The sequence below is a fragment of the Panthera onca genome, chromosome A1 (assembly GCF_046562875.1).
Source record: "Panthera onca isolate mPanOnc1 chromosome A1, mPanOnc1 haplotype 2, whole genome shotgun sequence".
In the NCBI taxonomy this organism is placed as follows: Eukaryota; Metazoa; Chordata; class Mammalia; order Carnivora; family Felidae; genus Panthera; species Panthera onca.
In genome coordinates this window covers 96,904,868-96,932,074 of record NC_138339.1, presented here as the reverse complement: position 1 = coordinate 96,932,074, position 27,207 = coordinate 96,904,868, and the positions used below count along the sequence as shown (strand labels likewise).

The 27,207-nt window shown below is 34.0% G+C and overlaps 1 protein-coding gene across 1 annotated transcript in view; it reads left to right on the top strand.

The window, feature by feature from the left end:
• SCAMP1 (secretory carrier membrane protein 1) overlaps positions 1–21,699 on the top strand; it is a 129,365-nt gene extending 107,666 nt beyond the window's left edge. Inside the window, exons 7-9 of the mRNA XM_078448685.2 lie at positions 548–649; positions 3,769–3,886; positions 18,857–21,699. Coding sequence (XP_078304811.1) covers positions 548–649; positions 3,769–3,886; positions 18,857–19,021 — 385 coding nt within the window. The 3' untranslated portion in view covers positions 19,022–21,699. The remainder of the gene's footprint in view (positions 1–547; positions 650–3,768; positions 3,887–18,856) is intronic.
• The last annotated feature ends 5,508 nt before the right edge of the window (positions 21,700–27,207 follow it).

The following is a 27,207-nucleotide window of genomic DNA, read 5'->3' as shown; positions in this document are numbered from 1 at the left end:
TGGGCGGAGTAAAAGAAAGCAGACAAAAAAGTATATTCTGTATGATCCCATTTATGTAAAATTGTAAAATATGAAAACTGTAGTGACAGTAAACAGTGAGTGAAATGAAGACGGAGAGATTATCCAGGTGCACAAGGAGACTTTTGGAAAATACTCATTATTTTGTTGATGTAGATTCGTGGGTATATCTTATGTCAAACCTTATCAAAATGTTTATTTAAAGTATTTGCTGTTGTATGTTAATTATAACTCAAACTGTTTAATAATTGAAAAGAAAACAAAATTTTTTTGCCATAATGTTTGTGGTACAGTTGAAAAGTGAAAGGACCAAAAATGAGGTTGGAGTTACAGTGTCATCATTGAGTATTGGAAAAAGGGTTCACGTACATTATTATGATAGCCTTTAGTGGTTGCCAGTGGTATTTTTAAAAATATTTTTATTTCTTAATGTTTAAATGTCTTTGTTCATGTGAATATAAAAGTACTGAGAAAAATGACATTTTCCTCTTTTTTCTCTTCTCCCCTCCCCCCCCCCTTTTTTTTAAAGGAGTGACAGTTCATTCAGATTCTTTGTATTCTTCTTCGTCTATATTTGTCAGTTTGCTGTTCATGTACTCCAAGCTGCAGGATTTCATAATTGGGGCAACTGGTAAGCCGTTTACTTTAATTACTCTAGTTTTAATCTGTTTGTGTAGTACCTCTATATAATTTTTGGCTTCCTAAAAATAGTTAACATAGAAAAGCCAGATTATCAAAAGTAAAAATAGTAAAAAATGCAATTTAAAAAATGTCTAAGGCATAACCTTTGGGCAAACCATTCTATATGAAAATTAGGTTGCCATTTTTTTTTTTTTTTTTTTCAAGAAACAAACTTTTTTTTTTTAAAGTTGTTTATTTAGAGAGTGAGCAGGGGAGGGGGAGAGAGAGAGAGGGAGGGAGGGAGGGAGGGAGAACTCCAAGTAGGCTCTACACTGTTAGCTTGGAGTCCATTGTGGGGGTCAAACCCACAAACTGTTGGAACATGACCTGAGCCGAAACCAAGAGCTGGATGCTTAACTGACTGAGCCACCCAGGCGCCCCTAGGTTGCCATTTTTAAAAACAGCATATTGTCTCTAGTTTAAATGAAATGTATATATAACAGGTACTAAAAGGAAGAGTAAAAAGACTGAGGAGTGGTCAAAGCTGGGCCAAGGATTGTGGAGGGGAGAGGAAAGAACTTGTAGGATTTAAAGGAAAAGAGTACCTGTTATGTGTAAAGCACTATTTTAGGTATATAAACATATATTTCCATACAAACACATGCATATGAACACTTGTCTTTGAAATATGGTATCACTGCAATGCTCACTCTGGGAGACCCTCAGAAACTGAAACTATTTGGACTCAAGCTAGGAGATAATAGCAAATTTGTATCTGTGTTCATACACTTTGGAACAATCATTCCTTGAATGAAAAAATGGGTAGAAGAGTACACATCTCTAAAATTATCCCTCCCTCTCTTGTATTTTAATTGAGTTACATACAGTTGAGTTCTTATAAACAACACCATATACAAGACGGTTTTGCTGCACTGTACATAAACTAAAATAAGCACGTAGCTGGAGTGAATTGAGGACTTAAGTTTAGTGTGCTACCACCAAATCAGAATAGAGACTGGCAATCAGACAATTATCGGTAGCTTTGTGGATCTCCTAATGGGCATGTATACAGGTAGAGAATTTTTATAGATACCTTAAATCAGTTCTTAAAAAACGTAGCATTCGTTATCATTTCTAATAGTGTGTTTAGTCTTTGGCATATGAGGGAAAGAAAATGTTCTTAAATGTTTCATTAAAAAATTCACTGTTTATGTTAACAGCACAAGTTTTTTTTTTTATTCTTATGAAATTGAAGTAATTTGTTTAGTTTTTTTCAGCACAGATTCAGAAGAAAGTGTTAAAATTGAGCATAACAGAATGTGTAGTGGCTAAATAGCACAGGAGACTGATAGGAAGGGGCCATACCGGATGACCTGTTTGAAGATCAACCTCATGTGATCCAGCAACTTTTTAAAAAATTAAACTGTTTATTTTGAGATAATTGCAGACTCACACAATTAGAAGAAATAAAACTCTATACCAAATTTTCCCAAGGGTAACATCTTGCAAAGCCATGGTATAATTTCAAAACAAGAATCTGGACAGTCATAAGTAGAGATAACATTTCCATCACCAGAGAATCCCTCATGTTGCCCTTTTGTAGCACATTAATTTCCCTCCTGCCCTCATCCACTTATTAACCCCAGCTATCACTAATGTGTTGTTCGTTTCTGTTATTTTGCCATTTTAAGAATGTTATTTAAATGGGGTCACTTGGGTGGCTCAGTGGTTAGGTGCCTGGCTCTTGATCTCAGCTCAGGTCTTGATCTCGGGGCTGTGAGTTCAAGCCCTGCATTGGGCTCCATGCTAGGCATGAAGCCCACTTAAAAAAAAAAAAAGTTGTATAAATGGCGTCATGGGATAAGTAACTTCTGTCTTTTTGTGCTCAGCGTAGTTCTCTGGAGATTCATCTGGGTTATTGTGTGTATCAGTAGCAGTAGTTCTTTCTTTTTTATTCCTCAGTAAAACTCTGGATGTACCGCAGTTTGTTTATCCGTTCACCAGTGAAGGACTAGACTTTTCTCATTTTAGGCTATTATAAATAAAGCCTCTACAAACATTTGTGAACAGGTTTTATGTGAACATCTGTTTTCATTTCTCTGTGATAAATATCCAAGAGTATAATTGTTGGTTCATATGGAAGTTTCATGTTTAGTGATCTTTTTAAGAAACTAACAGACTTTTTCAGGATGACTATACCATTTTACATTGCCACCAACAATGTATGAGTTACTCAGCTTCCACATTCTGGCCAGCATTTAGTGTTGTCACTTTTTAAAATTTTAGCTGTTTTGATAGATGGATAGTGATATCTCACTGAGGTTATAAGGTGTATTTCTCTGGTGACTTATGATGTTGAACATCTTTTCATGTGATCTTCCCCCCTCTTTATAGCCTCTTGATGAAACATCCTTTCATGTGTTTTGCCCATTTTCTAATTGAATTTTTTTTTCTAACTGTTGAACTTTGAAAGTTCTTCATATATTCTGCGTGCTAATCATTGGTTGGATATATGGTTTACAAATATTTTTTTCCATAACTAAGCAGAATTTAAAATGAACTTAAAGTAATAATGAACGCCTATACTTAAAAAGTAAAATCTGGTGGTACACACTTTAGGCTCTGGCATTTTCTATTAGGTTTGAATTTAGACTATGCCATTTATTAGCTATATGACTGAGAAAGTTACTGAATATCTCTGATTCAGTTGCTTATGTGTATAATAAGGATTTAAAACAACGTCTATCTATGGAGTGCCTGGGTGGCTCAGTCGGTTAAGTATCTGACTTCAGCTCAGGTCATGATCTTATGTTTTGTGAGTTCGAGCCCTGCGTTGGGCTCTGTGCTGACAACTCAGAGACTGAAGCCTGTTTCAGGTTCTCTATCTCCGTCTCTGTCTGCTCCTCCTCCACTGATGCTTTGTCTCTCAAAAATAAATAAATGTTTAAAAAAAAAACTTTTTTTAAACAGCATTTAAGGGGATTTTGTGAGAATTAAAAGAGTTAACATGAAGAATTTGAACATTGTGTGGCTTATAAGTGCTGAATATGTGTTGGTCCTTATTTTTTAAAAACCTGGCATTAACTTATTTGTCTAATCATACTCTTTTTTAAAAAAATTACTTGTTAGTGGTTGGATTTCATCCCTTACTGGTCTCAACCAAAGTATTCCTGTTGGAATTATGATGATCATCATAGCAGCACTTTTCACAGCATCAGCGGTCATCTCACTAGTTATGTTTAAAAAGGTAAGTGACATTTTACATCTGTAAATTTTTATAGTTAATCTTATGTGCAGTTCTCATTTTCCCATTTTGTTTATTATTTTTTTTAATGTTTATTTGATTTTGAGAGAGAGATGAGAAAGAGAGAGAGTGTGAATCAGGGAGGGGGCAGAGAGGGAGACAGAATCCGAAGCAGGCTCCAGGCTCTGAGCTGTCAGCACAAAGCCCCATGAGGGGCTCGAACTCACAAATAGTGAGATTGTGACCTGAGCCAAAGTTGGATGCTTAACGACTGAGGCACCTAGGTGCCCCTCCCATTTTGCTCCTGATTCAGTGTAACCTCAGGCCATTTTGTTCTTCTTGTTACAAGTGTGCTCTCTGAGCATTACAATTAGAAGTTATGGATAGATAATATTGCCTCACGTTTTTAACTTACTCTAAAAAGGGAATATTTTAAAATCCTGTTATTAGGGCTTTTCATGAAGAGTCAGTCTCATTTGAAAATTTGGAATTGGGGTGCCTGGGTGGCTCAGTTGGTTAAGCATCTGACTTCAGCTCGGGTCATGATCTTGTGGTTCATGGGTTGGAGCCCTGTGTCAGGCTCTGTGCTTACAGCTCAGAGCCTGGAGTCTGCTTGGGATTCTGTGTCTCCCTCTCTCTCTGCCCCTCTCCTGCTTGTGCTCTGTCTCTCTTAATCTCTCAAAATTGAATAAATGTTAAAAATTTTTTTTAATTTGGAATTAAAAAAATACATATTCTGATTTCTTTTTCTGAATATAAAGCATATTTGCCTAATTGATAAATAGAAGTAAAAAAGTGTGGAACATGCATTTTGTTTGTATTTGAAATTGAAAGACATGAAATTATGAGTATAAAGCTGATGATGGGTTTGGGCTGGGTTATAACATGAATTTTATTTTAGTGATTGCCCAATTATCTTAGCTATACTTCTTTCTGTAAAATTCCCATGGCTATTTTCATAGCCCCCAAAAAATTATTACATAGAGAAATCAAAGTTATGATTTGTGTATATAAGGTTTTATTGTGTCTTACATATTTTTGATATCCTATGTGTGTCCAAACATGTAGATTGTACATCATATAGAGACCCTGGGAATAACACTTATGTTTTAACATGATAAAGAACTTTTGGGGGAGTCTCATTTTAAAGAAGATAATTCCTTAGAACTGTTTTTTCTTAATTTTTACTGTCTGGTAACTTAAGAAAATGTACAAGGAAAATAGAAATAACTAACTTAAGAAATAACTAATTTAAGAACACTTTTGCACTCTTGGGGCGCCTGAGCGTCCAACTTCAGCTCAGGTCATGATCTTGCATTTGTGGGTTGGAGCCCCACATCGGGTTCTGTGCCGACAGCTCAGAGCCCATAGCCTGCTTTGGATTCTCTGACTCCCTTTGTCTCTACCTCTCCCCTACTTGCACTCTGTCTCTCTCTCTCTCTTTCTCAAAAATAAAATTTAAAAAGTTAAAAAAAAAAAAAAAACACTTTGCACTCTTGAAATATTTTGCACATTTGCCTTTTATCCTTTTCAAAACCCTGAAGACTAGGCTGTGTTCTTTCTGTCCATATTTTGCTACTCATTTTCTCTCTTAAAAGCTGTTACTTGTTTTCTGAACTGGTCACACATACTATTGAATATTGAAACTCAGCTTTCCAAAGTTAATAAATCACGTATCCTTTTTGCAGTTATCTTTTTCCTTGAACTCTGCAGCTTTCTACGCTGCAGGTGGCCCCTCTTCCTCATTCTGTGTAATTGTGTTCTGATTCTTCTGCCTTTGACCTATTCTTTCTCCTTCATTCCTTTTTCCAGCTCCTAAGTACATGTGTACTTAAATGCAGTCAGCTCTCTGCTCTTTGTGTTCTATAATCTTTGTCCTTGTAAATTTCAATCTCCAATTTTGGGGGTCCTTTCTCTTCTCTATTCTGGGTGGCCTAGAATCTTGGAGTTGGAAGACATAATGCTTTGCATAAAAATTTAGTTGCTTCCTCAGGTGACTGTTTAGAACTCCCATTGATTGGTATCATCATGTCACAGTAATGTTTCTTCTCAGAACTAGCTCTTCTTCCAGAAGCTCTGATTCATAATCAAGAAAAATTTATTAAGACCACATATTATATGATTTCATTTACCATGAAGTGTCCAAAATAGGCAAATCTATAGGGATAGAAAGTAGATTTGTGGTTGCCTGAGGTTGGGGGTAGGGTGGAGAGGGATTGCTGATGGTTATGAAAGTTCTTTTTGGGGTGATGAAAATTTCTAAAATTAGATTGATAGATGATCTATTCACAACACTATAAATACTAAAAACCATTAAGTTCTATCCTTTAAAAGGGTAAATTGTATATTATGCAAATTTTATCTCAGTAAAGCTGTTTTTAAAAAATGAATATTTATTAAGTACCTACTGTAAATTAGGTGGTACTAAGTATTTTCTCCTATGATTCCATTAAAATTTATGTCAACACTTTGACTGCTTTTGTCAGTGCTTTCATTACTTTTTTAGTCACTATCCTAGATAACTTTCTAAGTATCTTTTCCACCCTTTTCTTCCTTTTCATTCCCAGTCTGAGCTAGCCCAGAAATGTTTTGCAGGTCACCACACCCTCACTTCCCCCATCTTCCTTCAGTTACTATATGAATCTAAAAAAACCCACCCAAACAACTCTGAAGATTTTTAAAGTGGACTTGGATTGGGGAATGGGATTTTGATGGTTGTGGGAACTAGGGCTAGTAGTGACCTTATACTGCTCCTGGATCCACACTTGCTTCTCTAGTGGAAGACCCATGTCTTAAGGATTGTGTCATCCTTAATTTTCTTGGGAACTTACTGTAGGTGTTACTCACTATGGCATCTGGGTACAAGCCACTCTATATATCTTATAATGCACATACTCTGGGTACCCAGCTTGTTAGAGTTCCTCCAGGGTGAATGTGGCTTCTAGCCTTGGAATTAGAGGAGCAAGAGCTTTGGAACCATACAATTCAGGTTGAAATTCTGGTGCCTTGACTTCAAGGTGTGTGAGCTGAGGCAGGCTTCTCTAACCACTCAGTCTCAGTGTCATCACCTGTACTCTAAGCTCCTCAGGGGCAGAGACCTAGTCTGTGTGCTTTCAGGTTTTTTTGATCACATCTGGAACAGTGACTGGCAGTGATATATGGTGGGCACTCAGAGTATTTGTTGAATGAAGGAAGGAATGGGAATAATAACTACTTCCATAGGGTTGGAGTGAGGATTAAGTGAAACAGTGAGCATAAGCTGCCCAGCACAGGGCTTCTTCAGCTAAAATTAACGACTTTTTCTGGTCTTCTTGACCCCTTTATCAGTTTATATGCAGGGTGGTCTGGTTTAGTGTCTACTTTTGTTTAGTAGGTGCCTGTATCAGTCTAAAAGGATTTGGCTTATGTGGTTGTGGGAGCTTGCTGAATTAGTCCGAAATCCATAGAGTGGGCAGGCAGGAAGGGTTGGAAAATCTGAAGCAGAAGATGAAGCTCCAGTGCCAGGTGAGATTTCCTCAGAGAAACCTCAGTTCTTTTCTTAAGGCCTTTCAACTGATTTGATCAGGCCTACCAGGTCAAATACTATTCTCCTTTTCTTAAAGACAACTGATTAATAATCACATGCCCAAAATACCTTCACAGCAACATCTAGATTAGGGTTTTATTAATAACTGAAGACTATAGCCTAGCCACAGAAACCTGACCATCACAACATCTCTTTGGAAATCACAACATCTCTTTGGACATTTCCTTTATTATTGCGGATGCTTTATAAAACTAGAAATGTAGTAAGTTTAAAATACAGTAAATACAGTAATGGATTTTGGGGTATGTTGCAGGTTCTATTCATTTTTTAAACAACCATTTATGATCATGTGTTATGTGCCAAGTGCTGCACTGTGTATGAGCTCAAGGAGCTCACATTTTGGTGTGAAGGATAAACAAGTGAGTGGGTACCACAATTCGGTGATTTAGTGGCTGTTTTTGGGGCAAGTACAGGGATCACAGAGGAGAGATACCTAATTAAGTTTTGGAGATATTTTAAAGTAGTGGGGTCTTGTAAAGTGTTTGCTTGGCTGAGATATTATGATTAGCAAGAGTTATCTAAGTAAAAGAATAGGGAGAAGGAAGAGCGTAAATAGGTACCAGGTAACAGGGATACCATTTTCATATCTAGTTGCAGGAAATAACATGACATAGGGAATTAAAAGTAGCTCAGAATGGATGGAAAATCAACTTGGTGCATAAGTTGGACAGGGAGAAATGTGCGGTGTTGTTGGTGGAGGACAGGAAAAGATGAGACTACATACATAAGTTTAGTTAGATTTTGCAGGGTCTTGTAAAGTAGGAAAACTTGTGAGGTTTGGATCTTTCCCACAGAGTGGTGGTGAGCCATAGAAGTGGTTTAAAGAGGAAAGTAAAAGAATTGATGAATTGATCAATTTGAGCTTTAGAAAGATTTGTAATTTGTGTGGTGGGGATATGGTACTTGGAGAAATGAAGACAGGGAGGCAGGATAGGAAGCAGGTTAGTAATGGTGGCCAGAACTAAGGAAGCGGCAGTGTGAAGTAACTGTACTCAAGGGAATATGCACGTAGTGATTGATTGGACCTGGCCCCAGAAGCAGAGGATGAGGGAAGGCTCAAGAATGACACCCAGGTTTTTAGATGGTGGGTCATTCAGAAAGAGAGTACAGGAAGAAGAATAGATATATGGGCATTGGGGTGCCTGGCTGTCTCAGTTCATAGAGCATGTGACTCTGAATCTCAAGGTTGTGAGTTCAAGCCCCGCATTGGGTATGGGGCCTACTTAAATAAAAACACATTATGTGAAAAAGATATATGGGCATCAAGTTGTTTTCAGCTTTAAATCCAGAGAATTTAAAATGATGCTGGGGTATCAAAATATAAATACATGGTAGGCTTTTGGATCTGTAAGTTGGAAGCAAAGCAAAGAGCTTTAGGCGGGATTTCTAGACTTGGGAAGTATTGACTTCTTGATGTAAATGAATCCTAGAAAATGGGTATGGAGTAAGATGAGTGTAGAACACTACCAACACTTAGAAATCTGCTGAAGAAAGAATGTGGAGGGAATTTTAACAATGGTTGCAGTGGGATGTGTGGTACAGATGATTAATATGGTTGGAGTGGGAGGAAGTGTTTATTCTACAGCTGCTGTTAAACTGACTCCTGTGTACAGCTCTCGTAAGTGTTTGACCTACAGCTTTCTCCCCAGGAACACAGTTCTTTAAGATCCAGTGCATTAAAGGAAAAGTTGTAGAGTTGTGCTGATTGTATGCCAGGCATTGAAAAGAAATGGTTCCTTCCCAAATAAGTGTATTAGTATGGGAAATGTGTAGCATATAGGTTGACTTTTTTTTGTTTGTTTGTTACTCATGGGTAAAGAAGTTACCAGTTTACACTTTTTATATGTGTCCACTGTCAGTCGATGCAATATAAGTTCCTAAACTTCTCTGAATCTCATATTCTTGTGAAATAGGAATTAAGATGAGATGATTTTCTGAATGGTTTTATGAAGTACAATAAATGGGGATAATAAAAGCTAAACTGTAATTTGAGCTCAGATTTCATACTTGTAGTAACAAGGATTTCTCTTACTTTGGGTAGAAATTGAGATCCAATAAAAACACTTGATTTGGGGGCACCTGGGTAGCTTACGCGGTTAAACATCCAACTCTTTCAGCTCAGGTCATGATCTCATGTGGGTTCAAGCCCCGCATAGGGCTCTGTGCTTACAGTGTAGAGCCTGCTTGAGATCCTCTCTCTCTTCTCTTTCTCTGCCTCTCACCCCCTCATGCTTTCTCACTTTCTCTCTCTAAATAAAAAACAAAACAAACAAAACGCTTAGTTTTAAATTTTCTCTTCCACACTTGCACAAAACTGGCTGTTTCCTTTGTGTGTATGTAGCCATAGTTGCTAACCACTAGGGGTCAGGCTCCTCATAAACAGTTAATGCCCTCCAAAAGTTATTGATGCACACCATTTGACTCTAGAATTGTTGCATTTTATTATGCTATTCTGTGTTTCCAGCCCCAGCTAAACGTGCTCTGTGGTATATATTTATTTCAGTTGAATACAGTTTTGAGAATTTGGTTGGCATTCTGAAGTCTTGCATAATTGGAGTAGGTAATAATTGCTGTATCAAGTGCCCACTATGAGTGCTATGGTATCTTTGTTTCCTTGTAGTGTCATTTTATAATTGAAATTTAAAAAAATTGAAATGCAAGAATATCTGTCATTTCAAAGATAAGGGAATAGTTCAGTTCTTAACTTTCAGAGATTTCTTTAATTTTCTCTTAGGTTGTTTCTAAAAGGTATTTTTTTAAGGTCTTTTGTCTGTAGTAAATAAATGGAATTGAGTAATAGTTTTGGACTAAGGGGGAGGTGTTTTCAGTGGGTCAAATAATAATAAATGAATGAGTCACAGGACACTGTATATCAGGGGAATCCAAAATTTTTCTTCTTTTAATTGGTATAAGAACTAGAATGGCTTAGTATGGAAGAGATAAATAGATGATACATAATTTGTACTCCTTTTGGGACCTAGTTATAAATGACTATTTTTCCCATAAAATTTAAGAAACTGTTCATAGACATTTGTGTTCACATTAATAAACTAATTACTAACAGTGATTTTTAAAGCATTTCAAAAGCAATTTAGAATAAATTTCGCTTAAAAAAAAAAGTTTCCCTAAATACTTGAATTGTTTTTAAAAATGCCAGTATATCTATTCTGAAAAAACTTCTCTGTGAGAGTATATAATTCGGGTATATGATCCAAAGTGGAGATGATGATGGTGATGATAATAATAATAATAATAATAATTATTGGTGTTTTATAGTAAATGCTCTATGAACATACCCAGTTATATTTAATAATGGTCTTAGGTTAAAAATGATGATTTCATTTTCTTTGAAAACATTGCTATTGTTCACCCCTCCTTTTTTTTTTTTTGCTTCCTTTTTAATTTTTTTTGTTTTATTTGGATCTAGGACAGAATGCTGATAATTTAATGTACTTTTTTTTTTTTAATAGTCACATTTAGGTATACTTCTTTTGCCTTCTTTCTGCCTCTTTCTCTGAATCATCCAAGACTATAATTTTTCCTCATTAAAAATCCATTTCAGATGATTGACATGGCCTTTTTTCTCTTTCTCTTTCTCTTTCTCTTTCTCTTTCTCTTTCTCTTTCTCTTTCTCTTTCTCTTTCTCCTCCTCCTCCTCCTCTTTTTCTCTTTCTCCTTCTCCTCCTCCTCCTCCTCCTCTTTTTCTTTTTCTTTTTCTTTTTCTTTTTCTTTTTCTTTTTCTTTTCGAGAGGAGAGTGAACATGTGCATGTGCAAGCAGGGAGAGGGAGAGAGAGAATCTTAAGCAGACTCCACACTCTGCGCAGAGCCCGAGGTGGCGCTCAATCTCATGACCGTGAGATCATGACCAGGTGAAATCAATCAAGAGTCAGATGCTTAACCAACTAGGCCACCCAGGTGCCCCAAGAATAATAATATTTGTTAAACAATATGTTGGGGACATTGACATTTTTTCTGCTCTAAATAATTTTTATTTTTTTTTATTAACTGAATTATAGCAGTAGACAGTACTATATTGGTTTTAGATGTACAACATTGTGATTTGACATTTATAAATTATATCATGAAATACTTCCCATAAGTATAGTTACCATCTGTCACCATTCAAGGCTACACAATATTATTGACTGTATTCCCTATACTGTACTTTATATCCCTGTGACTTATTTATTTTGTACCTGGAAGTTTGTACCTCTTAATCCCCTTCCCCTATTTTGCCCATCCCTCCACTTCTGTATCCCCACCCCCAGCAGCCATCAGTGTGTGCTCTGTATTTATGAGTCTCTTTCAGGTTTTTTGTTGTTGTTGTTTGCTCATTTGTTTTTTAGAGTTTGCATATAAGTGACATCATGTGGTATTTGTCTTCCTCTGACTTATTTCACTTAGCATAATACCTCCTAGGTCCGTCCACGTTATTGCAAATGGCAAGATGTCATTCTTTTTTTTTTTTGGCTGAGTAATAGTGCATTGTGTATGTGTATGTATGTGTATCTTCTTCTTTATCCATTCATCTTTCAGCAGACACTCAAATTTCTTCTTTATGTTGCCTAACATAAATAATGCTACAAGAAACATAAGCGTGTGTATTTCTTTTCAAATTAGTGTTTTTGTTTTCCTTGGAAAAACCCAGAAATGGAGTGACTATATCATATGGTACTTCTATTTTTACTTTCTTGAGAAACTTCCATACTGTTTTCCCATAGTTGCTACACCAATTTACATACACACAAACAGTGCAGGAAGGTTCCCCCTTCCTCACATTTTTGCCAACACTTGTTATTTCTTGTCTTTTTGATGATAGCTATTTTGACTGGTTTGAGGTGATACCTCACTGTGGTTTTGATTTCCATTTCCCTGATGATTAGTGATATTGAGAGCATCTTCTCACGTGGATATTGGCCATCTTTGTGTTGTCTTTGGGAAAGGGTCTATTTAGGTTCTTCTGCCCATTTTTTAATTGGATTGTTTCTTTGGTGTTGAGTTGTATTGATTCTTTATGTATTTTGGATCTTAATCCCTTATCATAGATAATTTGCAGATATGTTCTCCCATTCAGTAGGTTTCCTTTTCATTTTATTGGTGGTTTCCTTCACTGTGTGGAACAAGCTTTTTAGTTGGATGTAGTCCTAATTGTTTATTTTTGCTTTTGTTGCGCTTGATTAAGGGGACATATCCAAAAAAATATTGCCAAGGTTAATGTCCAAGAGTTTATTTCCTGTGTTTTCTTTCACAAGTTTATGCCTTCAGGTCTTAGGTTATGTGTTTAATCCATTTTGAATTTATTTTTGTATGTGGTGTAAGAAAGTGGTCTACTTTTATTTTTTTTTGCATGTAGCCGTTCAGTTTTCCCAACACTATCCAAGAGACTGGTCTTTTCCCCCGTGTAAATTCTTGCCTCCTTTGTCACAGATTAATTAACCATGTAAACATGGGATTATTTTGGGGCTTTGTGTGGTGTTCCATTATTCGGTGTTTCTTTTTGTGCTAGTACCATACTGTTTTGATTACTATAGTTTTGTAGTATAGTTTGAAATGCGGAATCATGATGCATGTGATAGCTCTGTTTTTCAAGATTGCTTTGGTATTTGGGGTCTTTCGTAGTTCTGTACAGACTTTAGGATTATCTTAATTCTGCAAAAAATACTATTGGTATTGAATCTTTAGATTGCTTTGGATAGGTTGAACATTTTAACAATATTCTTTGAATCCATGAACATGGTATATCTTTCCATTTGTATCAACTTATTTCATCATTGTCTTAAAGTTTTCACTAGATGGGTCTTTCACCTCTTTGGTTAAACTTATTTCTAGGTATTTCTTTTTTCTTTTTTGATGTCACTATAAATAAGATTGTATTCTTAATTTCTCTTTCTGCTGGTTTATTATTAGTGTAGAGAAATGCAACACATTTCCATAATTAATTGCAATTCATTTAATCTAACAGTTTTTGGTGGCGTCTTTAGGGTTTTCTGTATATATTATGTTATCTGCAAATAGTGACAGAGTTATTTCCTCCTTAATAATGTGGATACCTTTTATTTCTTTTTCTTGCCTGATTTTTGTGGCTAGGACTTCGAGTACTATGTTGAATAAAAAAAGCAAGAGTGGACATCCTTGTCTTGTACCTTAGAGGAAAAGCTTTCAGCTTTTCACCCCTAAGTATGATGTTAGCTGTGTGTTTGTCATATATGGCCTTTGTTATGTTGAGGTACGTTCCCTCTATATCCTATTTCTTGAGAGTTTTTGTCATGGATGGATGTTGAATTTTGTAAAGTGGTTTCTCTGCATCTATTGAGATGATCATGTGATTTTTATCTTCATTTTGCTAATCTGGTATATTGTGTTGATTGATTTGCAGTTATTGAACCATCTCTCACCTCTGGAATAAATTTCACCTGGTCATGGTGAATGATCCTTTAATATATTATTGAATTTGGTTTGCTAAATTTTTTTTTTAGGATTTTTGCATCTGTGTTCATTAGGATTATTGACCTGTAATTTTCTATTTTTGTAGTCCCTTTGGTTTTGATGTCAGACTAATCCTGGCCTCATAGAATGAATTTGGAAACATTTCTTCTCTTCAATTTTTTGGGTTAGTTTGAGAAGAATAGGCATTAGCTCTTCTTTAAATGTTTGGTAGAATTCCCTTGTGAAGCCATCTAGTCCTCAGCTTTTGTTTATTGGGAGTTTTTTTTTTTGTTTTTTTTTTTAATTACTGATTCAGTTTCATTGCTAGTAATCAGTCTGATGAGATTTTCTGTTTCTTCCTGATTTTGTCTCGGATGACTGTATGTTTTTAGGAATTTATCCATTTTCATTTAGATAGTCCAATTTTTTGGCATATAATTTTTCATAGTAGTCTCTTGTAATCCTTTGTATTTCTGTGGTTGTAATTTGTCCTCTTTTATTTCTGATTTTATTTATTTGAGCCCTCTTTTTTGCTTGATAGGTCTGGTAAAGATTTTATCATTTGTATTTATCTTTGCAAAGAACCAGTTCTGAGTTTCCTTAATTTGTTTTTGTCTATTTCCAATCTGATCTGTATTATTTCCTTTATTATTTCTACTAACTTTGGGCTTTATTTTTTAGTGCCTTTAGGTGTAAGATTAGATTGAGACTTTTCTTGTTTCCTTGAGGTGGGCTTTTCTTAGATCTTCTTTTGCTTTGTCTCAAAGATGTTGAACTGTTGGTTTCCATTTTCATTTGTGTGAATGTATTTTTTTAATTTTCTCTCATTTCTTTGTTGACCCATTGGTTGGTTGGTAGCATGTTGTTTAGCCTTGATGTATTTGTGTGGTGTTTTTTTTTCCAGTTTTTTTTTTTTTTTTTTTGTAATTGATTTACAGTTTAATACCATTGTGGATCAGAAAAGATACTTGATAGAATTTCAGTCTTCTTAAATTTATTGAAGCTTGTTTTATGGCCAAATATATGATCTGTCCTGGAGAATATTCTGTGTGTACTCAAAAAGAACGTGTGGTCTGCTGTTTTTGGATGCAGTGTTCTGTGTATATATCTGTTAAGTATATCTAGCCTGATATGTCCTTCAAAGCTACTGCTTCCTTGATTGATTTTCTGCCTGAGTGATCTATTGATGTAAGTGGTATGTTAAAGTTCCCTAGTATGTTCACTTGTAAAATGGCCTGTGAAGGTAACTGCAAACTAAGCAATTTTCTTTGTAACATAGGTACATTGTGTTAGATTAGTAGTGTACCTCTTTGGTAACTTTTTTTTTTTTTAAATAGGATAATTGTGAGCCATTTGTTTAAATGGCTAAAAAATAAAATAAAAAATAAACAAGTAATTATTCAGTGGCTTTTACTGCAAGTTATTATGTCTTTTTTTTTTTTTTAAGTAAGCTTTACACCCACTATGTCACTTGAACTCATGACCTCAAGGTCAAAAGTTGCATGCTCTACTGACTAAGCCAGCCACGTACCCCAGCAAGTCACTATATCTTATAGGTGATACAATAATGAGTAGAAATTAGCTCTTCCCCTCAAGGAACCAAAAGCACATGGGGTATAAGACATGTAGATAACTCCTACAAAAGAAAAGGCACACTAGACATCCCTAAAAGATGTACTGGAGGTGCTCACAACAGGGAGAGTCACAGTTAGATCAAGCAGAAAGAGGACAGTGGTATTTGAGATAGGCTGCAGAGGATGAACAGGATTTCAATAGTGTGAAACTAGAGTATTAATTCAAGAGGTGACAGAAGGGGTATCTGACCCAGATCTATGGGCAGTTCACAGATGGTTTATAGGAAATGTTTAATTGAAAACATTAGGCTAAGAGATCCCTAAGTTTTTTTTTAAAAAAAACTCACAACAAGAATAAAAATTTCAAAAATTTGTTTTTTCCCAGGTTTTAAAAAAAGTTAGTGATTTTTATGTAACAGGCAACTTATATTAATAAAAAAATTTCTTGAAATCATATTCTCTAAGCTTTAATGGAAATATATATTTGGATTATTTTGTTTAAAGTACCATGAGCCTTTAATTTCCATAGTATACAATTTTTTGTGTCATATACCACCACAGTATACACTAACATATGTTTGAAGATACATTAAGAAAGCAAGATACCCTTCTGGAGTTGCATCTCGGCTGTGACTCTTCTCCAGATACTTAAAAATTAATTTTAATTTTTACTAGAGTAACACATTTACATAATTCTCATTTTATCCTTAGGAAAAATGTGAGAGATAGATAGGACAGCAAATATTCTTGTTTCATGGGAAGTAAACTTGAGGTTTTGAGTGGTGACCAGCCTGGTAGAAAGCAGTGGAATCAGTAGATAGCAAATCTACTGTTCTTTCTGTGTTACTCCTAGAACTAAATATTTAGGTTGATGTTCTCATAACTAGAAGAGATAGAAAGTATTTAAGTTGTTTAGTTTTTTTAAATTGTAATATTTTACCTTAAAGTTTTGTCCCTGATGTCGTAAGGAATGTGAGCTATCAATAGATAACACTATGAAACACAGCAGGAAATTGATGAGTTTTTTGAGATGGTAATCCTTATAATTAGCCTGTCATGTTGCTGGAGCACTGGTAAAAAGAATCCCCGTTTTCACATGGTTTTATAATGGATTTCATACAGTATTTGAGCATTATGCACGGAGTACGCATGTGTAGTCTCTTCCCTCTAGGTGGCTCTCTGAGTCTATATAGATTTGGACTACTGAGAAGTGTATGTTGTTCGTACCTTTATTTTGCCTTCGTGCTCTGTGGGGCTGTGCATGACATTTTTAAGTAATTAAATATGAAGTCCATGAATACGTAACATCAGGCACTCAATTTAAAACAAATTTGGAAAAGGAAATAACAAAGCAAGTTAGAACAAACATTTGTTGATTATATGCTCATAAACTTGGGGGGAAGGGAGAAGACACAAGTGAATCTGTAATTATATTGTATGATGACAGAGTCTAGTAAGTAGACAAGGTTTATTAGATTTCTATCATAAACTTCATTTTCTTGGTCCTAATTATATGTATTCATTGCTTTGAGATAATTTTCTTGAACATAGGAGTAGTAATTTATCTGTATCTTTAATGTTCCATAGAGAAATTGGTTTTAAAAAGGGAATAAAAATAATTACTTATGATTCTGAAAATTCCCAACATGAAGAAATGGTTTTGAACATGTTGGCCAAAATTATAACAGTAAATGATCATGTAATAGAATGACGTTTCACAGACTGTGCGAATGTGAAGATTAATTTTCAGATCCCTTGATGTTTATAAGGATCAACAATTTTGTTTGGAACCATTTTTGTGTGTCATAATAGTAAATTTGAATAATGCATAAAGATTATCCCTTGGAGAGAAAGAAATGAATACAAAAGAGGTAAAATACGGTGTTCAGTTAACCAACACATGAAAAAGTCATTTTCTCATCATTCTCTCAAAATATTAAAGGAATTAAATTATGATAGTGCTATAGTACGAGAAGAAAACAATTTTAGGGTTTGCCTAAAGTGTACTTGTCAGCGCTCTCATTTTCTTCCTGACCCTTTTACACCTTGTTCCACTGTAATATGACATTTGCTTTCATCACTGTGTCAGAAGAATTCAGGGCTGCGTGGGTATTTTTATCTCCTACCCGGAGCAGCTCTTCATTCCTTAACATGGCTTTCTTCCCTTGGCATCTGTGAAAAAGTCCCTGGCTTTTCCCATTCCTCTCTTTAATTGTTCCTTATTGTCGTGGGTACCTCTTAAATATTGGTATCTTAACAGACTTTGATATTTGACTCTTTCTTTTTTTCTCCATGGACCATTTCATTTATGTCAGAGTTGCAGTTACCATTTATGTGCCATTGCTTTTCAAGTCCATGTCCCTAGCCTATTCCTCTTTTGAACTCCAAATCAAATCTTCACCTGCCTGCTGCCTGCTGTGGTAGGTATGAATGTTTAGAACTTAGCGTCTCCTTTCCCCTCTAAACCAACCTATCTTACCTCTTCTGTCTTCTTGAAAGTTTCCCAGTATCCAAGTTTGACTTGAAAGTCTTTGACTCATTCAAAGAAAGTTCCCTTTCTTTCTCTTCCTCCTTCCCCCCAAGTTTGTAGACATGTAATAAATAAATATTCTAATTTGCTTTATTTCCTTCCCCAAATGTATATAAATTGGCTGATGTTATGTATTGTTGCACTTTGTAGTTTATGCATCTCGTAACATATGCTAATAGAGTGTTTTTGAACCTTGCTCTTGAAAAGAAGTCCCAAAGATTTAAGTGATAAATCAATATGAGCAGACACTTTCCAGAAGTTTTTCCTTTCCCAAAATTTCTCAGAAGTAAATCCTTTAGGACTTGACCATACACAAAAAGTAAAATGGTACACAGAGTGAAAGAGGACAGCAAAAGTATCTTTAAGGACCTATGTATTCCTTGGTATATTAAATGATGAAATGATAACCATTTGATTATAATAGGGCTAGTGGTGTATATGTAGCCAACATGAAAATTGATAAGGCATTACTCTGAATTGTCTAAGGTGGTAAGTTAATGTATTAATGTCTGAATGTCTCTTGTTATGTTTAAACCATTCTCTGTAATATCTTAAAAAGTAGGTATAGCAGGAAAAATAGCTTTTTGCAGTTGGTTAAGAAGTTTTAAAAATTATTTTTGGTTTGCATAAGCATAACTATCTCTTCTGCATTGGGGGTAAAGTGGCAGACAATGTTAGGAAAATATTTAAATACAGAATTGTATGTCCGTGTGGTGGCTGATATTCTTGACCTTAGGAATCATGGCTAGAATCTAGTCCTTTTATGTCTGGGTAATGTCAAGATTAATTGAAGAGTTGCTGAAAATGAGTGTGTAGATTACCACTTAACTTGTCCCACTTTTTTGTGCCTCCGTAGGTACATGGACTATACCGCACAACAGGTGCTAGTTTTGAGAAGGCCCAACAAGAATTTGCAACAGGTGTGATGTCCAACAAAACTGTCCAGACTGCAGCTGCAAATGCAGCTTCAAGTGCAGCAACTAGTGCGGCTCAGAACGCTTTCAAGGGTAACCAGATGTAGAGAACCCTCCAACAGTACACTGGTACCTTCTGACTGTACTTTTTCTCCAGTTACTGTACTCTATAAATATTTTTATGTTCAAAACACAGTACACACAGCATGTATATTTCCTGTTCACTTGTGCATGGGCTAAAACCAGAAAAACTTCCTTGTCTTATTTGCCTATTAGTTTCTTAATATTTTGGTGCCCCTTGCAGAAAAAAAATATCACATGCTAAATATTCTCCATATTTTTTGGGGGATGAATGTTCAGCAAATTATTTCAGTGGTGACACACTGAAATTAATATGGTACTTATGATTAAAAATGCATTTAGTACTAGCTGCAGTCATTCTTTCAAAAATCTTAGACTTAAGGATTACATATTGGAACATTAAAGCGATGCTTCATTCCATTTTCCCCATTTATACTGAAAGAAATAGGCCATCAGGGACTTAGGGATTTTAAAATTGGCTTGCTTTTTAGCAGTTTTAGTCACCAGTGAAGAGCCTGTGTGCATTTCGTAGTAGATGATGTAAATTTTATCCTTTTCTTTTTGTTTTATTTTTATAGAGTAGTTGATATTTTCATACCAATCTCTGATCTTGCATGGGCACCACATTTCTTAAAAGAATTAGTATTTTGGCTTTTGCACTGCTTATGGTTGTAGGATTGCAGAGTTGCTGGTAGAATCAAAGAAGAGATTTTCTACAATAGTTTCTGTTAAATAAAAATTTATTGGGATGCAATATGAGAACGTAATATGCAGTGCATCATCCAAAAAAGGGTAGATAATCAGTGGAATAGAATGTAGTGATGATAATACTGTTTTTTGTTTTTGTTTTTTAATTTTCAGTATCCATATCATAGTAGAATATTACGGTATGGAAACTTTGGTATATTCTTGTGGTTACTCATTTTAATTGAACTGAGATTGTGTTTGGCAGCTCTTTTTTGGGGAGTGTGTGTGTATAATTTTTAACAGAGGTATTAAAGTCTAGACTAACTCCTTGTCCAAAAAGAACATACAGTATTTCAGGGATTTTTCTTTTAGCCTCTCATCTGTAGTGGGATTAAAAAGGAAAAGATGCTGTTGTTTCACATATACTTGAATTCCTAATGCACCTCAGTCTTTGAACTTTTGAAACAGACTGAATACATTAAAATTTTTCAGCAATAGAAAAAAATGAAACCTATAACTTGCACCAAGCAAGAAAATACAAATACAGTTAAATGCATTAATTGTGACTATGACCATGTTGAAATTGTTACTATGCAGCTTAGGAGTTCATTCTTAGAGTATACTTGATTTGAAACTTTGAATCATTTTTAATATTGATTTAATGACTCAAAGACCTTTGAAAGTCATTATACTGTGTTTTGGAAGTCATTAGCTAATTTAAGATTACAGAATAATCAGTAATGATTTATTCAACTTGATTTTAAGTAAGGATAGTCTATTGGGTTAAATTATTTGAGACTGCAGATCTTCTTTAAAAATAAGAATCAGATGGGTATAAATAGTTAAATCACTTGCATTCTTTTCCCCAAATCTGGAGGTAAATGAATTTCATACTGAGGGTGGGATGATGAGTTCTCACTATTTATAAGGGAAGCTTTGCGTGATAATAGATAACATGGATCCATCTAGATGGTGTTTACATTTGATTTATTTGGGATTTATTGAAATAATATACTTGGAAGATATTTCTTTTCTTATGATTAAAATAGGATTCAGAAAATGAATTTAAAGCTGTTTTTATGAATATTTCTGATTAGTAATAATCTCCCTACTTTGTCAAACAAATAAGCCAGTTCAAGTTCTTTAGATTCTATAATCTTACTGAAAATCTATTTTATCACAGTGTGCTGTACTGAGTGTGTATTTTACAAACATTCAAAACATTAACCACAAAATACAAGAGGAGCTCTTATATTTATCATTAATTTATATCTCAAGTCCATTTCTTTTTTCTTTTAACTACAAATGAATATAGAGACTTGAAAAATACTGACATACTTTCCTTTAAGAATAGGAATTATCTCTATTTTGTAGAACTCCCCAAAGGTAGCATTGTTAAATAGCAAATAATTAAAACCAACAGTACCTTTTTTGTGTGTGGATGGGGAGAATGTTTTAAGATCCAGTTACTTGGGTTAATACAAGCTTATGAGAGAAAATTGTTTTTTAAAAACCTAAATGTGGATTAAAATGATGGCAATACTAACAGTTTGATAAGGTATAGGGATTTTAAATTCTTAGATTCTCTATTCTCCTAACAATAGTTGGTAAATGGTCACATTTTCCAGCAAAAGATTGGCATTTGTTAATGTATTATATTTAATACTAACGTGACCCACCCAGTATCACAGTCATGAAATGGTCTTCATGTTGTAAGCATCCATGTCATTTTTCAGTTTGCAATATTAAGTTGTGGCTGTTTTACTTCAAACTAAAATTTGAACACTGGAAAATCCTTGCTCAGTGATTTGTAATTTGGGACTTGGATTATTTATCTAGGGATGTTTGTATATTTTGTCAGTGAGTAATATTGCGCTGCCATCATGATGAGTGTCATGGTTCTATATAAATGCCCTCCATCTGTCCCTCTAATGTTGCATGTTTTCAGTGGTTTGGAAGTTTTGTATATTTATTGTATTAACACAGAGTGTCATAAAATAAAATGCTGTTTACTGGATGTTAGTTTGTCTAATTTTAAACATTATATTAGCATTTCAGAGGTAGAGATTATGCTGTCAGTTTAATGTATATAGGTAATTCACATTTGATTTTTAAAGAATCTCTGTAATTCTAACATGAGCTGAAAAAATAAATAACATAAAAGACTTTGTTAAAAACTCTCAGCAACACAAAATGACCATTTTTCTGTTGCATTAGAACTTTTAGGTGGTGGAACATGAACTTCACTCATATTTTGATCACTCTAAGGTCAAAATACACATACTGTCTAGAAGTTAGTAAGATTCAAAATGGAAACCCTATTTTGTGGCTCAGGTTTTTCCTTGTAGGTTAAAATGGATGCCTCTGTACTAGTATTGTATTGATTAGATTGAACTTGTGTTCTGTTTCCTAACCTAGCTACCTTTGTTTATGTGCCGATGAAAGTACCTATTTGTGTATTGTTGGATTTTTCACTTGGTTATCTAAGGAGGATGTAAAAATCTAAAATGTTCATGGTGAATCTTATTCTGAGAAATACATGTTAAAATAGGAACAGCATTTTCAATTTTCTGGGTGTTACCTAAAAAGTGAGTTTGGATTTTCATTGGATGTACTGTCTTCTATAAATTTTGTTGAGATAATATATAGTTCATGTTTTAGAGGGGATTTATGTTAAATTGAGTTTATTTTCTGTAATTTATTTGTACTAGCATAATGTTTTCACAGTTACTGCTATATCTTTTTCTGAAAATGCTGACATAATAGCATTTAATTTTATATCTTTATTGGTGAAAATCTATGTTTAGACTGTTTATATATAGAGTTTGTTATAGTTTTGCATATATTTTCCCCTGTTAGAATTACCATGGCTGTCAGACACCATTGCACACTGTATTTCCTTCCATTTTTCCCTTAAGGAATATGTTTAGAGGGATTTTTTGATTCCATGTAATTAAGGCCTTTTCAAGTTAAATAAAAATGGTTAATGTAAAAATAATTGATGGTTAAAAATAAAAAATGCCTTACTTTGATAGATTTTCAAGTACCACAGTATAAATTTATATAGAGTAGAATGTTTTAAAACACTAGAGTTGTTTTAAATACTTGTTTATTAAACTAAAAATTTATATCTTAGTGTCTAAATATTATGGAAGTGAAGTATTTCCACTAGAACTTGAGGATACATTTTACCAAACAGCATGCTTTTTGTATTGATGGGTGTTTTAAAACCTCATTAGGGCTTTGTCATAGTATATAGAGAGCTAGAAAGAAATCTATAGAAATTTGCTAAGCCAGACATTGTCACTAATCTATACAAGATAAATAGATTTATTCAATTTAAAGTTTCTGGGAAAATGAGGAAAGACTCTTCTCTAGTGTTCTTACCCTTCCTGAGGTTTCATATTTACAGTTTAACTTTGTGGTTTTGGTAAGAAAAAGCCTTTAACCTATAGAATTTTCACTAGCACTGTTTATGTTTTCAAATGGCAAGGAGATAGGAGCCACCAGGTAGCAATGTAGTGAGTGTTAAATTTTATGTTGATCTAAATCTTGATTTATTTTTCAGCTTATATCTTTCTGGGCTTACATGGCTGATGGTGTAGTTAAAACTTTCCTGCCACTAAAACCATTTTATCTTTTCTCTAATAGGACAGAAAATAGTTAATCTTCTCCAACCTAATGATGTTTTGTATACTTAAGACAAAATTACTCTAAATATTTTCTCTACATTTAAACAGTTATACTTTGTAGAATCATAGCATGCAAATTTTATTTTTTAATTCTTATATGTAATCTTAGAATTCCTTCAACACTCATTTAGTATTTTGTAGGCCGGTGATTCTCAAGATAAATCATAGTTGTGAGTAGTTGTTACTGTTGGTAGCTTATAATATTGTTCAGCTGTTTCTTCAGCCAAAAATCACTCTTTTATCTGGTCATCACAGTAGTTCCTGCAATATTAGAGTCTACACAAAAACTCAGTCCACTGGGCACACACATTCCTACTCAAAGTAGTTTTTTCTAGTTTGTTTTTTCTAGTAGTTTGTGCCTCCTACTCAAAGTAGTTTTTTCTAGTAGTTTTTTCTAGTTTGAAAGTCTTATATACCTGTTAGAGAACAATTAGAAAACATGGAAAATGATAAATGAGAAAAAAAATCTGTGTTTCTATCATCTAGGAATATCACTGCTAATGTTTTATTGTATTTTCCACTTTTTCTATGCATGCATACATTTATATAGAATTAAGGGATATAAACAGTGTGGGTTTTTTAATCCTATGTTCCCTCTTCTAGCATTATATCATAATGGTCTGATAGTTTAGCTTCTAAAATAAACTTTTTTAATTTATAAAATAAATACACATTTCAGTAGAAATTACAGAAAATATTTATAAAGCAAAAGATAAAGTTGCTCATAATTTTATACCAATAAACATTAAAATTTGGTTTATATGTTTCTATTAATTTTTGAGGAAGACACCTTTTATCCTGAAATTAAAAAATAAGTTTTTCTTTCAACCTTCTTGGGTGGTTCAGTTGGTTAATTTACAGGTATTTTGCTTTTGATGCCTTTGCTTTTGGAGTCATATCCAAAACATCATTACCAAGGTCAGTGTCAAGGAACTTACCACCTATGTTTGTTTCTAGGGATTTTATGGTTTCAGGTCTTACATTCAGTTCTCTAATCCATTTTAAGTTAATTTTGGTGTATGGTATAAAATAATGGTCCAGTTTCATTCTTTTGCATGTGGCTGTCCAGTTTTCCAAGCACCATTTATTGAAGAGACTGTTCTTTTCCCCATTTGTATTTTTTAATCCTTTATCATAGATTAATTGATCATGTATGTGTGGGTTTATTTCTGGGCTCTTTCTTTTTATGCTAATATAATGTTTTGATTATTATAGCTTTGTAATATAACTTGAAATAGGGGAGTGTGATGCCTCCAGTTTTGTCCTTTCTCAAGTTTGCTTTGGTTGCCCAGAGTCTTTTGTGGTTCCATACAGATTTTAGTATCATTTATTTTATTTCTGTGAAAAATGCCATTTGAATTTTGAAATGGTTTGCATTGAATCTGTAGATGGCTTTGAGTAGTATAGACATTTTAACATTATTCTTCTGTGAGCAGAGAATATCTTTCCATCTGTTTGCGTCATCTTTATTTTCTTGAATCAGTGTCTTACAGTTTTTAGTCTGTGGGTCTTTTACCTTGGTTAAATTTATTCCTAGATATTTTATTCTTTTTGATACAATAGTAGATGGGATTATTAATTTCTCTTTCTGATAGATCATTGTTAGTGTATAGAAATACAACAGATCTTTTGTATATTAATTTCATATCCTGAAATTTTACTGAATTCATTTATTCTAACATTTTTAAAATAAAGTCTTCAAGCTCTTCTATATATAAAATCATGTCATCTACAGATAGTGGCAGTTTTATTTCTTTCTTTCCAATTTGGATGTCTTTGTTAATTTTTTACTTGCCTCCTTGCTCTTGATAAGATTTCCAATACTGTTTTGAATAAAAATGGTGAGAGTGGGCATCCTTCTCATGTTCCTGTTTCACCACTGAGTATGATGTTAGCTCTGGGCTTGTCTATTTTCACCTTGTCCATATATCACCATTACGAAAGAGGATATGTTCCCTCTATACTCACTCTGTGGAGAGTTTTTGTTGTAAATACATGTTGAATTTTCAAAATGCTATTTTCTGCATCTATTGAGATGATATGATTTTTATCATTCATTTTGTTAACGTACTATATGAAATTGATTTGCAGATGTTGAACCATCTTGCATCCCTGGAATAAATCCTACGTGATCATGGTATATGGTTCTCTTAATGTATTGTTAAATTTGGTTTCCTAATATTTTTTGACAACTTTTACATTTATGCTCATCAGGGATATTGTCCTGTAATTTTCTTTTCTTGTGGTATCGTTAGCTGATATTGGTTAGGGTAATATTGGCCTCATAAAATGATTGGAAGTATTCTCTCCTCTTCAGTTTTTTTAGAAGACTTTGAGAATTATTGGTATTAATTCCTTGAATGTTTGGTAGAATTCACCCTTAAAGCCATCTGGTCCTAGACTTTTATTTGTTGGAGGTTTTGATTTTTGATTCATTCCTCTTACTAGTAATCAGTCTGTTCAGATTCTTTATTTTTTCATGATTCATTCCTAGAAGACTGTATGTCACTAGGAATTTATCCATTTCTTCTAGGTTGTCCATTTTATTTGCATATAATTAATTATAATAGTCTCAACATCCTTCATGTTTCTGAGGTATCTTTGTAAAATCTGATTTTATTTATCTGAGCCGTTTTTTTTCTTTGATAAGTCTAGCTAAAGGTGTCAAGATTATGTTTATCTTTTCAAAGAACCGGTTCTTAGTTCCATTGATCTTTTTTCTGTTATTTTTAGTCTATTTCATTTTTATTCTCTGATCTGTTACTTTTTTCCTTCTACTAATTTTGGGCTTTTTTTTCTTTTTCTAATTTCTTGCAGTGTGAAGTTAGATAGTTTGAGATTTTTCTTATTTCTTAAGGTAGGCCTGTATTGCTATGATCCCTCTTAGAACTATTTTTGCTGCATCTCATAAATTTTGGTATGTTGTGTTTGCATTTTTGTTTAAGGTATTTTTATTTCTCCTTGGATTACTTTATTGACCCACATTGGTTGTTCACAGTTGCATGGTGTTTAATCTGCACATTTTCCAGTTTTATTCTTGTAATTGGTTTCTAGTTCTGTATCATTATGGTTGGAAAAGATGCTTGATATGATTTGTTCTCTTAAATTTATTAAGAATTGTTTTTGTGACTTTACATGTGATCTGTCCTGGAGAATGTTTCATGTGCACTTGAGAAGAATGTGTTTGCTGCTGCTTTTGGATGGCATGCTCTGTTTATATTTAGTAAGTCCATCTGATCTAATATGTCATTCCAGGCCAATGTTTACTTATTGATTTTCTGTCTGGATGATCTGTTTGTTGATGTCCTACTATAATGTCCTTCTGTTACCTCATTGTATTGCTTTGTCTCCCTTTTCCTTTAGGGCTGTTAATACTTGCTTTATATGTTTAGTTGCTTCTATGTTGGGCGCATAAATACTTATAAATATTATGTTGTCTTGTTGGATTGACCCTTTTATCATTATGTAATGCCCTTCTTTGTCTTTTTTACTGTCTTTATTTTAAAGTATTTTGTCTCATATAAGTATTACTATGCCAATTCTCTTTTGGTATATTTTTGCATGGAAGATCTTATCATTTCATTTCCAATGTATATGTGCCGTTACATCTGAAGTGAATCTTTTGTAGACAGTATAAAGTTGGGTTTTGTTTTCTTTTATCCATTCAAACCACTCTGTCTTTTGATTAGAGAATTTAGTCCATTTACATTTAAAGTAATTATTGATAGTTATTAACTTATTGCTATTTTGTTCATTGTTTTCAGCTGCTCATATGTTATTTTTCTAAGTCCTGTTGTTCCTTTATGTTCTCATTTTCAGGTTTTTGTGTTAAT